The 18,133-nt window shown below is 52.0% G+C and overlaps 1 protein-coding gene across 1 annotated transcript in view; it reads right to left on the bottom strand.

The window, feature by feature from the left end:
- LOC144486941 (collagen alpha-1(V) chain-like) overlaps positions 1-18,133 on the bottom strand; it is a gene marked incomplete at its 3' end in the record, with an annotated part of 141,670 nt that overhangs the window by 39,840 nt on the left and 83,697 nt on the right. Inside the window, exon 4 of the mRNA XM_078204953.1 lies at positions 17,072-17,234. Coding sequence (XP_078061079.1) covers positions 17,072-17,234 — 163 coding nt within the window. The remainder of the gene's footprint in view (positions 1-17,071; positions 17,235-18,133) is intronic.

Raw genomic sequence — 18,133 nt, 5'->3', positions numbered from 1 at the left:
AGCAGATTTGTACAAGGCTGGCACTGCAAGAACACAATGCTTCCTCTGAACTTACAACACAAGCTCCACAAAACACTGCAGGAAAAGTGAGAATGGATTACAAAAAGCTGGATATATTTCAAAGCATTCCAAGAGAGGCCAGAATGCAAGAGGACCTCCCAACCCCCTGGTGAAATCCCACTAACCCCAGGGATACGCTCAGCACTGCGGAAGTGATTATTCTGTTAAATCGCTCAGTTTTCAACCCTGCAGACATCCAACAGCTTGAGTTTTGCAACTACGGTTCCGACTGTAACTCAGAGAGTTAGTTCAGTGATGTAATTGAAGAGGCTGGAGATTAAATGACATCAGTGTCTGGGTGATGAGGATATTCCTCGTCAAATATTCCAGTTCCTAATCACACAGAAGCAGAGTGCTTTGTTGCACTTTTCCACCGACTGATTCAGACCAGAACACGTCATCAGTGCCTCAGTCCAGAACAAGCAGAAGGAGTGTAGGAGCCGTACCCCAGTGAGAGTCAGTGTGTGTGGGACCCGTACCCCAGTGAGAGTCAGGGTGTGGGACCCGTACCCCAGTGAGAGTCAGTGTGTGTGGGACCCATACCCCAGTGAGAGTCAGTGTGTGTGGGACCCGTACCCCAGTGAGAGTCAGTGTGTGTGGAACCCGTACCCCAGTGAGAGTCAGTGTGTGTGGGAGCCGTACCTCAGTGAGAGTCAGTGTGTGTGGAACCCGTACCCCAGTGAGAGTCAGTGTGTGTGGAACCCGTACCCCAGTGAGAGTCAGTGTGTGTGGAACCCGTACCCCAGTGAGAGTCAGTGTGTGTGGAACCTGTACCCCAGTGAGAGTCAGTGTGTGTGGGACCCATACCCCAGTGAGAGTCAGTGTGTGTGGAACCCGTACCCCAGTGAGAGTCAGTGTGTGTGGAACCCGTACCCCAGTGAGAGTCAGTGTGTGTGGGACCCGTACCCCAGTGAGAGTCAGTGTGTGTGGGACCCATACCCCAGTGAGAGTCAGTGTGTGTGGGACCCGTGCCCCAGTGAGAGTCAGTGTGTGTGGGACCCGTACCCCAGTGAGAGTCAGTGTGTGTGGAACCCGTACCCCAGTGAGAGTCAGTGTGTGTGGGACCGGTACCCCAGTGAGAGTCAGTGTGTGTGGGACCCGTACCCCAGTGAGAGTCAGTGTGTGTGGAACCCGTACCCCAGTGAGAGTCAGTGTGTGTGGGACCCGTACCCCAGTGAGAGTCAGTTTGTGCGGGACCCGTACCCCAGTGAGAGTCAGTGTGTGTGGAACCCGTACCCCAGTGAGAGTCAGTGTGTGTGAGACCCGTACCCCAGTGAGAGTCAGTGTGTGTGGGACCCGTACCCCAGTGAGAGTCAGTGTGTGTGGGACCCGTACCCCAGTGAGAGTCAGTGTGTGTGGAACCCGTACCCCAGTGAGAGTCAGTGTGTGTGGGACCCGCACCCCAGTGAGAGTCAGTGTGTGTGGAACCTGTACCCCAGTGAGAGTCAGTGTGTGTGGAACCCGTACCCCAGTGAGAGTCAGTGTGTGTGGGACCCGTACCCCAGTGAGAGTCAGTGTGTGTGGGACCCGTACCCCAGTGAGAGTCAGTGTGTGTGAGACCCGTGCCCCAGTGAGAGTCAGTGTGTGGGACCCGTACCCCAGTGTGAGTCAGTGTGTGTGGGACCCGTACCCCAGTGAGAGTCAGTGTGTGTGGGACCCGTGCCCCAGTGAGAGTCAGTGTGTGTGGGACCCGTGCCCCAGTGAGAGTCAGTGTGTGTGGGACCCGTACCCCAGTGAGAGTCAGTGTGTGTGGAACCCGTACCCCAGTGAGAGTCAGTGTGTGTGGGACCCGTGCCCCAGTGAGAGTGTGTGTGAGACCCGTACCCCAGTGAGAGTCAGTGTGTGTGGGACCCGTACCCCAGTGAGAGTCAGTGTGTGTGGGACCCGTACCCCAGTGAGAGTCAGTGTGTGTGGGACCCATACCCCAGTGAGAGTCAGTGTGTGTGGGACCCGTGCCCCAGTGAGAGTGTGTGTGAGACCCGTACCCCAGTGAGAGTCAGTGTGTGTGGGACCCGTACCCCAGTGAGAGTCAGTGTGTGTGGGACCCATACCCCAGTGAGAGTCAGTGTGTGTGGGACCCGTGCCCCAGTGAGAGTGTGTGTGAGACCCGTACCCCAGTGAGAGTCAGTGTGTGTGACCCGTACCCCAGTGAGAGTCAGTGTGTGTGGGACCCGTACCCCAGTGAGAGTCAGTGTGTGTGGGACCCGTACCCCAGTGAGAGTCAGTGTGTGTGGGACCCGTGCCCCAGTGAGAGTCAGTGTGTATAGGACCCGTGCCCCAGTGAGAGTCAGTGTGTGTGGGACCCGAACCCCAGTGAGAGTCAGTGTGTGTGGAACCCGTGCCCCAGTGAGAGTCAGTGTGTGTGGGACCCGTACCCCAGTGAGAGTCAGTGTGTGTGGAATCCGTACCCCAGTGAGAGTCGGTGTGTGTGGGAACCGTACCCCAGTGAGAGTCAGTGTGTGTGGAACCCGTACCCCAGTGAGAGTCAGTGTGTGTGGGACCCGTACCCCAGTGAGAGTCAGTGTGTGTGGGACCCGTACCCCAGTGAGAGTCAGTGTGTGTGGGACCCGTACCCCAGTGAGAGTCAGTGTGTGTGGGACCCGTACCCCAGTGAGAGTCAGTGTGTGTGGGACCCGTACCCCAGTGAGAGTCAGTGTGTGTGGAACCCGTACCCCAGTGAGAGTCTGTGTGTGTGGAACCCGTACCCCAGTGAGAATCAGTGTGTGTGGAACCCGTACCCCAGTGAGAGTCAGTGTGTGTGGAACCCGTACCCCAGTGAGAGTCAGTGTGTGTGGAACCCGTACCCCAGTGAGAGTCAGTGTGTGTGGAACCCGTACCCCAGTGAGAGTCAGTGTGTGTGGAACCCGTACCCCAGTGAGAGTCAGTGTGTGGGACCCGTACCCCGGTGAGAGTCAGTGTGTGTGGGACCCGTACCCCAGCGAGAGTCAGTGTGTGTGGGACCCGTACCCCAGTGAGAGTCAGTGTGTGTGGGACCCGTACCCCAGTGAGAGTCAGTGTGTGTGGGACCCGTACCCCAGTGAGAGTCAGTGTATGTGGGACCTGTACCCCAGTGAGAGTCACTGTGCGTGGAACCCGTACCCCAGTGAGAGTCAGTGCGTGTGGAACTGTACCCCAGTGAGAGTCAGTGTGTGGGACCCGTACCCCAGTGAAAGTCAGTGTGTGTGGGACCCGTACCCCAGTGAGTGTCAGTGTGTGAGATCCGTACCCCAGTGAGTGTCAGTGTGTGTGGGACCCGTACCCCAGTGAGAGTCAGTGTGTGTGGGACCCATACCCCAGTGAGAGTCAGTGTGTGTGGGACCTATACCCCAGTGAGAGTCAGTGTGTGTGGGACCCGTACCCCAGTGAGAGTCAGTGTGTGTGGGACCCATACCCCAGTGAGAGTCAGTGTGTGTGGACCCGCACCCCAATGAGAGTCAGTGTGTGTGGGACCCGTACCCCAGTGAGAGTCAGTGTGTGTGGGACCCGTACCCCAGTGAGAGTCAGTGTGTGTGGACCCGCACCCCAGTGAGAGTCAGTGTGTGTGGAACCCGTACCCCAGTGAGAGTCAGTGTGTGTGGGACCCGTACCCCAGTGAGAGTCAGTGTGTGTGGGACCCGTACCCCAGTGAGAGTCAGTGTGTGTGGGACCCGTACCCCAGTGAGAGTCAGTGTGTGTGGGACCCGTACCCCAGTGAGAGTCAGTGTGTGTGGGACCCGTACCCCAGTGAGTGTCAGTGTGTGTGAAACCTGTACCCCAGTGAGAGTCAGTGTGTGTGGGACCCGTACCCCAGTGAGAGTCAGTGTGTGTGGAACCCGTACCCCAGTGAGAGTCAGTGTGTGTGGAACCCGTACCCCAGTGAGAGTCAGTGTGTGTGGGACCCGTACCCCAGTGAGAGTCAGTGTGTGTGGTACCCATACCCCAATGAGAGTCAGTGTGTGTGGACCCGTACCCCAGTGAGGGTCAGTGTGTGTGGGACCCGTACCCCAGTGAGAGTCAGTGTGTGTGGACCCGTACCCCAGTGAGGGGGTAATTGTAAAACAAAAGAACCCAGCATTGCAAAGCTCGATATATTTACGAGTTGTATTGAGTCTCTGGGAAATGAAAATGTCAGTGAAACAGCAATCTTTGTACAGAACTGAGATTGTTTACTTGTGGAGGTTATGAACATATAAAAGAGTTTGTCTGTCGGGTGTTATGAAATTAGAGGTTAGTGATTAACAGATTCCAGGTTAACAATGTAATTTTGAATGCAGTCTATCAAAGGGTTGGATGAAAGCTAGATTAGTGCATTTGATAGGATTCTAGCAACGTGTGTTCAGTACTGAAGGAATCTATCGTGTCATAACCAGCTCAGAATCAGAGAGAAAGTGTATACCATCCTTGGCACTCACTCAAGATTCTGTCAAGCGATGTTGGAATCGCTTGTCTCGGTCTGAACAGAATTGACTATTTGTTAATGCAACAGGGGTCACTGAGAAACTCTGTCTCGACAGGCAGAGTTCTCAGCCAAGGGCTGTGTGCCGCCCGGAAATTCACAGTCCTGGACTATTCCACTGACCCCTGACCTTATTCAGGATTGGAGTTTGGATCAGCTCGAAGATCAGTCACATCCACATCATCAAGGTTTTAGCCTCGGAATCTCCAATCGTCACACAGCCAAGGGCTGATTTTTGTTATCTTGGCGCAGTGTCTAACTCTCCCGCCCGCCTCACGCTCAGCAAGTTTTGGATTGAAGCCCCATTCCAAAGACTTGAGCACATTAATCTAGTGATGACACTTGGGTCCAGTGCTGAGGGAGTCTCTCAGTTAAGACATTAAACTGAAGTCCTGTCAGACTGATGTTAAATATCCCATAGACATTCTTCCAAAGAATAGCTGGGGGATTCGCTGCAGTGCCTTGGCCAACATTCCGCCCTCAACATCACAAAATGCGGACCTGTCACTTGCTGAGCAAAATGGTGGCCTCGTTTTGTATTTGAAGCAACACGTTCGAGGCTGAATAAATATTGAGCCACTGACAGTAGCCCTTCCCTTTCCCCTCCCCCCGGAAACCACAGGAGACAACCCACCCTGGAGCCAGAACTCACCATGGGGCAGAATAATGAGGGCGGGTGGGATTCCTGCCCCTCACTGTGATGTGTTTGAGATGTGCTGAGGGATGTAGCAGGCGCTACAGGAATGCAAAACTGTCTTTCCATTTGAAGCTGCTCTGGGACAGGAGTTGCAGCCAAGCTCAGCTCTGTGAAAATGCCGACTTGGCATGTGGGCAGACTGGGAGGCAGCGGATTTCACTCCATCCTCACCGCTCCCGCCACATTCCCAGGGAACCACATCATTTTGGGTTCGGAGTGATGCTCGGGAAAGGCCAGCTGGCTGTCTCACCCGGCACACTGACTGAATTCTCAGCCACTCTGCTGGCGTTTGGCTGACACCATCTCCAGCTCCTAGTCACAACCAGGGAGCAGCGAAAGCCGGCAGGCTGTGGGATCTTGCTGTGCTCTAGCCCACCCAGCCTGGAACGAGGAATCGTGCAGAAATACCAAAGGCTCAGGATGCTGACACTGGCCGGATGGGGTACGGACAGTGAGTGACCCAGACCAGAGTTCTCACAGAGACACACAGGGGGGTTCAGCACTGACCCGCCAGACACCCCCTCCCGCTCCCAGCTGGGTTTAACCCTCGAGCAGGCGGCTTCTTTTTGCAGATCAGCAAATGGTTTTGGTGAAATGTCCCAGTCTTCTCGGCAACCAGCCACAAAGCTGCTTCTCATTAACTCCTCACTGCACAGCCCACAATGAGGGAATCAAAATAGTTCCCAACAGCAGACACCCAACGGAGGATTCAACACTTACACAACAGCAAATTCTTTGAATAAAATGCAAAAAAAAGAACACTGCCACAACTGATTCAGTTCCAGATGAGAGATATTAACAAGAGGTAGCTGCCCCTCAGTAAGCGACAGCTTCACCACTGTCAGAGGGTCAGTGCTGAGGGAGCGCCGCACTGTCAGAGGGTCAGTGCTGAGGGAGTGCCGCACTGTCAGAGGGTCAGTGCTGAGGGAGCGCCGCACTGTCAGAGGGTCAGTGCTGAGGGAGTGCCGCACTGTCAGGGGGTCAGTGCTGAGGGAGTGCCGCACTGTCAGGGGGTCAGTGCTGAGGGAGTGCCGCACTGTCAGAGGGTCAGTGCTGAGGGAGTGCAGCACTGTCAGAGGGTCAGTGCTGAGGGAGTGCCGCACTGTCAGGGGGTCAGTACTGAGAGAGTGCAGCACTGTCAGAGGGTCAGTACTGAGGGAGTGCCGCACTGTCAGAGGGTCAGTACTGAGGGAGTGCCGCACTGTCAGAGGGTCAGTGCTGAGGGAGTGCCGCACTGTCAGAGGGTCAGTGCTGAGGGAGTGCCGCACTGTCAGAGGGTCAGTGCTGAGGGAGTGCCGCACTGTCAGAGGGTCAGTACTGAGGGAGTGCCGCACTGTCAGAGGGTCAGTACTGAGGGAGTGCCGCACTGTCAGAGGGTCAGTGCTGAGGGAGTGCCGCACTGTCAGAGGGTCAGTGCTGAGGGAGTGCCGCACTGTCAGAGGGTCAGCACTGAGGGAGTGCCGCACTGTCAGAGGGTCAGTACTGAGGGAGTGCCGCACTGTCAGAGGGTCAGTGCTGAGGGAGTGCCTCACTGTCAGAGGGTCAGTGCTGAGGGAGTGCCGCACTGTCAGAGGGTCAGTGCTGAGGGAGTGCCTCACTGTCAGAGGGTCAGTGCTGAGGGAGTGCCGCACTGTCAGAGGGTCAGTACTGAGGGAGAGCCGCACTGTCAGAGGGTCAGTACTGAGGGAGAGCCGCACTGTCAGAGGGTCAGTACTGAGGGAGTGCCACACTGTCAGATGGTCAGTGCTGAGGGAGCACCGCACTGTCAGAGGGTCAGTGCTGAGGGAGTGCCGCACTGTCAGAGGGTCGGTGCTGAGGGAGTGCCACACTGTCAGATGGTCAGTGCTGAGGGAGCACCGCACTGTCAGAGGGTCAGTGCTGAGGGAGTGCCGCACTGTCAGAGGGTCAGTGCTGAGGGAGTGCCGCACTGTCAGAAGGTGACAGGTTGGTTCTATAAACACAAATTTGAAATCTCTCAATTGCGGACATTGCGGCTGGAATTCTCCCATCTCGCAAACACTGGAATTCTAGCGGGGGACGGGGTGGGACGGACCATGTAAAGGTCCAGTGAAGTCAGTGTGGGAATCTCCGGTTTCAGGCGAGCGAGCCCGGAGAATCTCGTCCTGCTATTTTCATTTTCGCAGGGATTGGTGAAGACAGTCTGTTCCTCATTGTGTTCAGACAAGTCTCTGACTGGGGCACACTGCTCTAAAGCACTGAATTGTTATGGTGCAGAAGGAGGCCATTCGACCCATCATGTCTGTACCAGCTCTCCAAACGAGCATCATAACTTAGTGCCATTCCCCTGCCTTTTTCCCATCCTCTGCGCATTGTTTCTATTCAAATAATCATCTAATGTCCTTGTGAATGCCTCGATTGAACCTCCCTCCGCCACACTTCCTGGCAGAACATTCCAGACTCCAATCACTCGCTTTGTGAAAAAGCTTTTTCTCACATCACATTTTATTCTTTTGGAAATCACTTTAACCTGTGCCCCCTCATTCTTGCTCCTTTTAAGAGCAGGAACAGTTTCTCTCTCTCTACTCTGTCCAGCCCCCTCATGATTTTGAACATCTCTATCAAATCTCCTCTTAGCCTTCCTCTCTCCAAGGAGAACAGTCGCAACCTCTCCAATCTTTCCTCATAACTGAAGTTTCTCAGCCCTGGAACCATTCTTGTAAACCTCTTCTGCACTCTCTCCAATGTGTTCACATCCTTCCATCAAACCATAGAAAAGTTACAGCACAGAAGGAGGCCATTCAGCCCATCTTGCCAGCTTGAGGACACCCAGGTGCCCTTTCTGATCCCACCTTCCTGCACCCGTCCCATTGCCCTGTAGCTCACACCGCTTAAGGTGCAGATCCAGGTACTTTTTAAAAGAGTTTAGTGTCTCTGCCTCCACCACCAACTCAGGCAGCGAATTCCAGACACCCACCACCCTCTGTGTAAAAATATTCCTCCTCATGTCCCCTCTACACCTACTGCCGCTTATCTTGAATCTATGCTCCCTGGTTCTAGAATTCTACACCAAGGAAGACAATTTTATTCTGTCCACTATCTCTTTCCTTCACAATTCTGTCCACTTCAATCAAATCACCCCTCAGCCTTCTTTGTTCCAAGGAAAAATGACCCCAACCAATCCAACCTCTCCACATAGCTACAATTCTCCAGCCCTGGCACCATTCTTGCGAACCTCCTCTGCACTCTCTCCAGAGTAATTACGTCCTTCCTGTAATGTGGTGACCAGAACTGCACACAATACTCCAGGTGTGGCCTCACCTATAGTGCAGTGTCCAGATTCATACAATATTCCAGCTCAGGTCTGACTAGTGTCTTGTATAAATTCAGCATAACCTCCTTGTTTTTGTACTCGATGCCCCTATTAATAAAGTCCAGGATACTATATACTTTATAAACTGCCCTCTCCATCTGTTCTGCCACCTCCTGCTCCTGCACCCCTTTAAAAAGTGACAGATTACAGATAACCACCGAGAAATGTCTCTGGAAACTGCCCTGAGTTCTGAAAGTCGAAAGTTATAAAAACTATAGAACTGTGCAGAATTTATTAAATTGGATTTAACTGGTTGCATCAGCAAGCAAGCAGTTTGCAAACACTAATGCTTTCAATAACCCTCCCTGTGATGTCTCTGTTTTGCTGTCTATTTCTCTCCACATCTCTCTTCCCTAATCCTCCCTCTCTCCCCACCTCCCCTTCCTTCTCATACTTTCTCTTTCTCCCTCTGTCCCCCTCTCTCTTGCCTCATTTCACTCTTTCTCTCCCTCTGTCTCACTCACTCTCTCCGTCTTCCCCTTTCTCTCTCGTCCACACCCTCTCCCTCCGGACAATGTTTTCATTGAGTTACTGTTTTGCTAATTTTGTCGCTGAAATTTGTTCTTTAAGACGCGATCCAAGTTCCAACTGGGCTTCAGCCCCGAGCTAAGAACACTAATTCTTGGCCAGGATCTGATTCTTAACTCGATTGTTCCACAGTGTCATCACAAGATCAGTTAACTCATGGCTGTGCGAATCCAACGGTTTACTTCATCTGAAAATCTGAACTTTTTCTTTCATCTCTTCTTGGACCAGAATTGAGAATTTCATGGCAAACAGTTGACTGCGTTGATCACTCACATCCTCCTTCCCGTGGATCCTACAATTCTGATCAATATTTACAGTCTTTCCCCTGGATTTCAGCTCAATGCAAGTAGCAACTCTCTCATCTTCAGATCAAAAGATCAATGGGTGCAAGGCCCACTCAAGAGATTTGAGATTATAATGCAGGCTGAAACTCCGAAAGCAGGTACTGAGGGAGTGTTGCACTGCGAGTTAGCAATCGCAGAATCACATTCAATATTCCACTTAATGCTTAGAGTTTTGCATTTTCCTCCACTGGAAGCTACATTTATTACCACACAGGGCCCTGCTCATTGCAGGCAGAAAGAACTGGTACACACATTGCGCCTGCTTCAACCACACAAAGTAAGTGACAGCCATTTCATTGGTTCATTCCTCAGGGCAAAGCCTTAGCCAATCAGGGTCAAGTTGCCTCGCTTAAATTTCAAACAATGCAGGTTACTGTCAGTCACCAACAACTTTTGCATTCTCCATGGCAACACTTCTACCAGTCAGTGTCCACTTGCCAACCAATCAGCACTCTCTTCTCGTACGGTATGAATTGCTGTGTTGATATTCTTGTGAATGACCTGATGAGTGCAAGGCGAAAAGCTTCGACATGTCTCTTCAGAAAAAATTCTGCGCTGCCTTAGAACTACTGAGCAGTCAGCCTCATGTCTGTCATTGGGAGAATGTTAGAATCCATAAGACCATATGACATAGGAGCAGAATGAGGCCACTCGGCCCATCGAGTCTGCTCCGCCATTCAATCATGGCTGATTTTTTTCTCATCCATTATTAAGAAGGTTAGAACCGAGCATTTAGAAAATGATAATAAAGTCAGGCAGGGTGGGTTTGGGTTTGTGAAAATAAATCATAGAATCATAGAAACCCTACAGTGTAGAAAGAGGCCATTCGGCCCATCGAGTCCACATCGACCACAATCCCATCCAGGCCCTACCCCCATATCCCTACATATTTACCTGCTAATCCCTCTAACCTACGCATCTCAGGACACTAAGGGGCAATTTTAGCATGGCCAATCAACCTAACCCGCACATCTTTGGACTGTGGGAGGAAACCGGAGCACCCGGAGGAAACCCACGCAGACACAAGGAGAATGTGCAAACTCCACACAGACAGTGACCCAAGCCGGGAATCGAACCCAGGACCTTGGAGCTGTGAAGCAGCTGTGCTAACCACTGTGCTACCGTGCCGCCCATGTTTGACTAATTTATGTGGATAAAGCAATGGAGATACAGGGGAACCTGTAGATGTGGTGTATTTAGATTTCCAAAAAACACTCAATAAAGCACCACATTTAAGGTTTCTGCACGGAATGAGAGTTGATGGTGGAGGGGGGTTAACAGGTTAGCAATGATACCGGATTGGTTAGCTAACAGGAAGCAGGAAGAAGGTCTAATACAGATAGGAAATATACAGTAAATGGTAGAACCCTTAAGAGTATTGATAGGCAAAGGGATCTGGGTGTACAGATACACAGGTCACTGAAAGTGGCAATACAGGTGGAGAAGGTAGTCAAGAAGGCATACGGCATGCTTGCCTTCATTGGCTGAGTTTAAAAATTGGCAAGTCATGTTGCAGCTTTATAGAACCTTAGTTAGGACGCATTTGGAATATAGTGTTCAATTCTGGTCACCACACTACCAGAAGGATGTGGAGGCTTTGGAGAGGGTACAGAAAAGATTTACCAGGATGTTGCCTGGTATGGAGGGCATTAAATATGAGGAGAGGTTGGAGAAACCTGGTTTGTTCTCACTGGAGCAACGGAGGTTGAGGGGCGACCTGATAGAAGTCTACAAGATTATGAGGGGCATGGACAGAGTGGACAGTCAGAAGCTTTTTCCCAGGGTCCAAGAGTCAATTACTGGGGGGCATAGGTTTAAGGGGCGAGGGGCAAGGTTTAAAGGAGATGTATGAGGGTGATTTTTTTTACACAGAGGGTGGTGAGTGCCTGGATCTCGTTGCCGGGGGAGGTAGTGGAAGTGGATACGGTAGTGACTTTTAAGGGGCGTCTGGACAAATACATGAATAGGATGGGAATAGAGGGATATGGTCCCCGGAAGGGTAGGGGGTTTTAGTTAAGTCGGGCAGCATGGTCGGTGCAGGTTTGGAGGGCCGAAGGGCCTGTTCCTGTGCTGTAATTTTCTTTGTTCTTTGGGTAGGGATAAATTGGCTATTTTTGGGTTGTTACTCTGGAGTCCCACAGGGATCAGTGCTGGGACCGCAACTGTTTCCAATTCTATCAATGATGTTAATGAAAGGAACATATGTATATTTGCTAAATTTGCTGATGACACAAAGATCAGCTGGAAAGCAGGTTGTGAAAAGGACACAAAGAGTCAGCAAAGGGACTTAGACAGGTGAAGTGATTGGTCAAAAGTGCAACGTAACGTGTGACAATGTGAAGGTGACCAGTTTGGTAGGAAGGGAAGAAAAGCAGATTATTATTTAACCGGAGAGAGATTACTGAACTCAACAGAGGTGAGGGATCCGAGCCCATCATGTCTGTGCTGGTCAAAGACAAACCACCCAACCATTCTAACCCCATTTCCCAGTGCTGGGCCCATAGCCGTCTGTGCCTTGGCATCACAAGTGAGCATCTAAATACTTCTTCAATGTTATGAGGGTCTCTGCCTCCACCACCCTTTCAGGCAGCGAGTTCCAGACTCCCAACACCCTCTGGGTGACAAGGTTTTCCCTCACATCTCCTCTAAACCTCCTGCCCCTTCCCTTAAATCTTTGTCCCCTGGTCATTGATCCCTTCACCAAGGGGAAAAGTTCCTTCCTGTCTACTCTATCTGTGCCCCTCATAATTTTATACATCGCAATCATGTCCCCCCTCAGTCTCCTCTGCTCCAAGGAAAACAATCCCAGTCTATCCAATCTCTCTTCAGAACTAAAACTCTCCAGCCCAGGTAACAGCCTGGTAAATCCCCTCTGTGCCCTTTCCAGTGCTATCACATCCCTCCCATAATGTAGATTCCAGAACTGCACACAATACTCTCGCTGTGGCCTAACCTTCATTTTACACAGTTCCAGTATCACCTCCCTGCTCTTAAACTTTATGCCTCGGCTAATAAAGGCAAATAAAGGCCTCCTTGACCACTTCATCCACCTGTCCTGTTACAGTAAGGGACCGGTGTTCCTGCACACCAAGATCCCTCTGATCCTTGGTGCTTTCCAGGGTCCTGCCATTCATCATGTATTCTCATGAATCACAAAGGTTTGATGTGTTGGTACAGTCAGTCATTAGGAAGACAAATGGAATACTGGTGTTTATTGAAAGGGGAATGGGCGGCACGGTGCCACAGTGCTCAGCATTGCTGCCTCACAGTGCCAGGGACCCGGGGTCGATTCCCAGCTTGGGTCACTGTCTGTGTGGAGTCTGCACCTTCTCCCCATGTCTGTTGGTTTCATCCGGGTGCCCCGGTGTCCTTCCTCAGTCCAAAGATGGACATTATGTGGAGTTGCCGGTGTTGGACTGGGGTGGGCACAGAAAGTAGCCTCACAACACCAGGTTAAAGTCCAACAGGTTTATTTGGTAGCACGAGCTTTCGGAGCGCTGCTCCTTCATCAGGTGAGTCAACCTGATGAAGGGGCAACTCACCTGATGAAGGGGCAACGCTCTGAAAGTTCGTGCTCCCAAATAAGTCTGTTGGGCTTTCACCTGGTGTTGTGAGGCTACAAAAATGGACAGGTCAGGTGGTTGGCCAATGCTAAATTGCCCCTTAGTGTCCAAAGATGTGTTGGTTAGGGGGATTGGTAGGGTGGGTACATGGGATTGCGAGGATAGGGCCTGGGTGGGCTGCTCTGTCAGAGAGTCAGTACAGACTTGATGGGCCGAGTGGCCTCCTTCGGCACAGTAGGGACTCTATGATTCTAAAAATATGGATGTAGGGAAGTCTTGCTGCAAATGTGCAGGGCCTTGTGAGACCACATCTGAGCTTTGGATTCCCTGCTTAAGAAAGAATGTTACTCAAAGCCGTTCAGAGAAGGTTCACGAACTGATTCCTGAGATGAAGCAGTTTGTCTTACGAGGAAAGGTTGAGCAGGTTGGACCTGTACTCACTGGAGTTTAGAAGAATAAGAGGCGATCTTATTGAGATATACCAGATTCTGAGGAGACTTGACAGGGTGGATAGTAAGAGGATGCTTCCCCTCGTGGGAGAGACTGGGACTCGTGGGTGATGCGCGATATAACTCACGAGGCTAGAGGTACTCGGGGAAATAAAGACTTTTATTGACTACTACAATAGAGCGACCATATATAATACACGATCCCAGACTGAGGGGTCCCAGACAGAGCAGTGACCTTTATACCTCTCCCAGGAGGCGGAGCCCGACTGGGATGTACCATAATAACTATAATACAGGTAGAACAGCCCAACCCTAACCCCAACAGTAACATATATACAGACTCATAGTACTGGCCAGACCCTGGCTCAGCACTACCTGGTGGGAACCAACGATGGTTCACCACAGTGGGCTTTAGGGATCTCCTGCTTAGGGTGAAGGTCAGGAGCAATGTTTTTCACTCTCAGGGTGATTCGCTTTTGAAATTCTCTCCTCAGAGTGCCGTGCATGCTGAGTCACGGAATATATTCAAGGCCGAATTAGAGAGATTTCCGAGCGACACGTGGCTGAGGGTTATGGGGACAGGAAAATTGAGTTTTTGGAGGACAGTAAATCAGCTGTGATCTTATTGAATGACAGAGCAGATCTGAGGGACTGAATGGCCTACTCCAGCTTCTAATTCTGGTCTTGCTTTGTTCATTGGCTGTTAAGCACTTTGAAGCGTCCTCAGACTGTGAAAGGCAGGTCAGCCTTTGTTACTCTGAATGAAACACAGATTGTTGTTTGATCAGTTTGTGGATTTGGGGAACAATGCGCGAGAAGACGTCACCTGAACTCTGGCTTCCTTCAATGTCCTGAGCAAACTCTTGAGGTTTAGTTAGAGTGTGCAGTGATTACACAACTCCCGGCATCTGAACAGCACATGGAGTTTACCGGAATAATCGATGCTTCTGAATCATCTCTTATTCAAACATCAAAGCGGTTGTTGATGACACAGGATCAGGTTGCTGGCATTGATTCAGGAAGCTCCATCCTTGCCGCCTGTCATGTTCTTCTCCTGCATACTGAGTAACTCACAACATCCTGACTTGGATATATATCGCCGTTCCTTCACTGTCGCTGGGTCAAAATCCCAGAACTTCCTTCCTAACAGCACAGTGGGTGTACCTACACCACGGACTGCAGCGGTTCAAGAAGGCAGCTCACCACCACCTTCTCAAGGGGCAATTAGTTGTGGCTCAGTCACAAGGTTCCAGGTACAAGTGCCACTCCAAGCTGATGTGATGTTGAACTGAGGTCCCAGTTGTTTGCTCAGGTTGATGTACAAGATCCCATGGCAATATCTTGAGGAGCAAAGTCCCAAAGTCCCGGCCAATATTTATCTCCCAATCAACATCACAAAGACAGGTTACTTGGTCATTATCACATTGCTGTTTGCGGGATCTTGCTGCCTTTCCGAAGTTACAACAGTGACCACACTCATATCATTGTCACAAAACCCTCTCAGCAACCCAGCAGCTGTGGAAAGGGTTAAATAAATCCAAGTCTTTCTCTCCAATGGGTTAAAACCGCAGCCTTGCCAGGGATGCCCAAACCCCAAAACAAATCAAACACCGACAATTCTTTTGAAGAGAATTAAATAACAAGATCTTACAAAGAATTACTCAGTATTTATAGCACAGAAACAGGCCATTCGGCCCAACACATCCATGTCAATGTGTATTCTCCCCACTCCCTGTGGGAGCGAGTCTCACATTCTCCCCACTCCCTGTGGGAGTGAGTCTCACATTCTCCCCACTCCCTGTGGGAGCGAGTCTCACATTCTCCCCACTCCCTGTGGGAGTGAGTCTCACATTCTCCCCACTCCCTGTGGGAGCGAGTCCCACATTCTCCCCACTCCCTGTGGGAGCGAGCCCCACATTCTCCCCACTCCCTGTGGGAGCGAGCCCCACATTCTCCCCACTCCCTGTGGGAGCGAGTCCCACATTCTCCCCACTCCCTGTGGGAGCGAGTCCCACATTCTCCCCACTCCCTGTGGGAGCGAGTCCCACATTCTCCCCACTCCCTGTGGGAGCGAGCCCCACATTCCCCCCACTCCCCATGGGAGCGAGTCCCACATTCTCCCCACTCCCTGTGGGAGCGAGTCCCACATTCTCCCCACTCCCTGTGGGAGCGAGTCCCACATTCCCCCCACTCCCTGTGGGAGCGAGTCCCACATTCTCCCCACTCCCTGTGGGAGCGAGTCCCACATTCCCCCCACTCCCTGTGGGAGCGAGTCACACATTCTCCCCACTCCCCGTGGGAGTGAGTCCCACATTCTCCCCACTCCCTGTGGGAGCGAGTCCCACATTCCCCCCACTCCCCGTGGGAGTGAGTCCCATATTCTCCCCACTCCCTGTGGGAGCGAGCCCCACATTCTCCCCACTCCCTGTGGGAGCGAGTCCCACATTCTCCCCACTCCCTGTGGGAGCGAGTCCCACATTCTCCCCACTCCCTGTGGGAGCGAGTCCCACATTCCCCCCACTCCCTGTGGGAGCGAGTCACACATTCTCCCCACTCCCCGTGGGAGTGAGTCCCACATTCTCCCCACTCCCCGTGGGAGTGAGTCCCACATTCTCCCCACTCCCTGTGGGAGCGAGTCCCACATTCCCCCCACTCTCTGTGGGAGCGAGTCACACATTCTCCCCATTCCCTGTGGGAGCGAGTCCCACATTCCTCCCACTCTCTGTGGGAGCGAGTCCCACATTCTCCCCACTCCCCATGGGAGCGAGTCCCACATTCTCCCCATTCCCCGTGGGAGCGAGTCACACATTCTCCCCATTCCCTGTGGGAGCGAGTCCCACATTCCTCCCACTCTCTGTGGGAGCGAGTCCCACATTCTCCCCATTCCCCGTGGGAGCGAGTCCCACATTCCCCCCACTCTCTGTGGGAGCGAGTCCCACATTCCTCCCACTCTCTGTGGGAGCGAGTCCCACATTCTCCCCATTCCCCGTGGGAGCGAGTCCCACATTCCCCCCACTCTCTGTGGGAGCGAGTCCCACATTCTCCCGATTGGGTAAAGAAGTTTCTCTGAATTCTCCCTTGGGTTTCTGGTGGAAGATGAGGTGCCTGGAGGGAGGCGGAGTGGAGTCCAGCCGGAAACAGCAATGAGCTGGAACTGAAATCTCTGCCTGTTTGTGTTGGAGGAAAATCTGCCCCATGGCACCAGGAAGCTTCCCCAGCCGCCACTCCTACCACGACTGAGCCCAACTGTCCTTCTGCCAGTTGGATAGACTCCGACTAGACTCCGACTAGACTCTGACATTGAAATTGCTTTAGGCCTGCTTTATCCAAATAGATTTCAGCGTCCATGCGGCTGAAAACACTTCAAAATACTTTAAACTTTATACAGAAAAACACTGAATTCAATTGGCAAATTTATAACAATGACCCTGGATCAGAATAACTCCCAAAAACTCTTAGTGGTGGAGGCAAAGGGAGGGGAGGCAGAGGGTGGGGGCAAGGAGAGAGGGGGCAGAGGGTGGGGGAAAGGGGGGGCAGAGGGTGGGGGAAAGGGGGGCAGAGTGTGGGGGAAAGGGGGGCAGAGGGTGGGGGCAATGGGAGAAGGGAGCGGAGAGGAATGGGGGTTTAACTCAAGTCCATGATGTAAGGAATTGGATGCACGTACCTCGAAGACATCTTCATCCAGTATCCTGGTCCCAAACACAACAATGCCATTTGTGTCAATCTCCGGCCTTTTGCTGCGGTTCAGTGATTTAGTGAATTTCTTTTTGCAATCCAGGATCATGGTGACTGTCTTATTGTGAACACTAATTGCAACCCGATGCCACCTGTCAAAGCACAAAGACAGAGTCAGAAAATGGAGAGTGCAAAAAGGTCCAAAAAGCACGAGAGAGCGTGAGAGTGAGAGGGAGAATGATAGAGTGAGAGAGACAGAGATACACAGAGAGAGAGTGAGCGACAGAGAGAGACAAAGAGAGAGTGAGCGATCGAGAGAGATACACAGAGAGGCAGAGAGAGAGAGACAGAGAGAGAGAGAGAGAGACAGAGAGAGGCAGGGCGAGAGAGGCAGAGAGAGAGAGGCAGAGAGAGAGAGGCAGAGAGAGAGAGGCAGAGAGAGAGAGACAGAGAGAGAGACAGAGAGAGAAAGACAGTGAGAGAGAGAGAGACAGAGAGAGAGACACACAGAGAGAGAGAGAGACAGAGAGAGAGACAGAGAGAGAAAGTGAGCGAGAGAGAGAGACAGAGATTCAGAGAGAGAGAGAGAGTTAGCGATAGAGAGAGACAGAGAGAGAGAGTCAGCGAGAGAGAGAGAGAGAGAGAGAGTGTGCGAGAGAGAGAGTGTGCAAGAGAGAGAGTGTGCGAGAGAGAGTGAGTGCGAGAGGGAGAGAGAGAGAGAGTGAGTGCGAGAGAGAGAGAGAATACGAGAGAGAGTGCGAGAGAGAGTGAGTGCGAAAGAGAGAGAGAGAGAGTGCGAGAGAGAGTGTGCGAGAGAGAGAGAGTGTGCAAGAGAGAGAGTGTGCGAGAGAGAGAGTGCAAGAGAGAGAGAGTGTGCGAGAGAGAGTGTGCGAGAGAGAGTATGCGAGAGGGAGAGAGAGTGCGAGAGAGAGAGTGTGCGAGAGAGAGAGAGTGTGCGAGAGAGAGAGAGTGTGCGAGAGAGAGAGAGTGTGCGAGAGAGTGTGCGAGAGAGAGCATGCGAGAGGGAGAGAGAGTGCGAGAGAGAGAGAGA

The sequence above is a fragment of the Mustelus asterias genome, unplaced genomic scaffold, assembly GCF_964213995.1.
Source record: "Mustelus asterias unplaced genomic scaffold, sMusAst1.hap1.1 HAP1_SCAFFOLD_526, whole genome shotgun sequence".
Lineage (NCBI taxonomy): Eukaryota > Metazoa > Chordata > Chondrichthyes > Carcharhiniformes > Triakidae > Mustelus > Mustelus asterias.
This window is presented reverse-complemented; position numbering and strand designations above follow the sequence as displayed.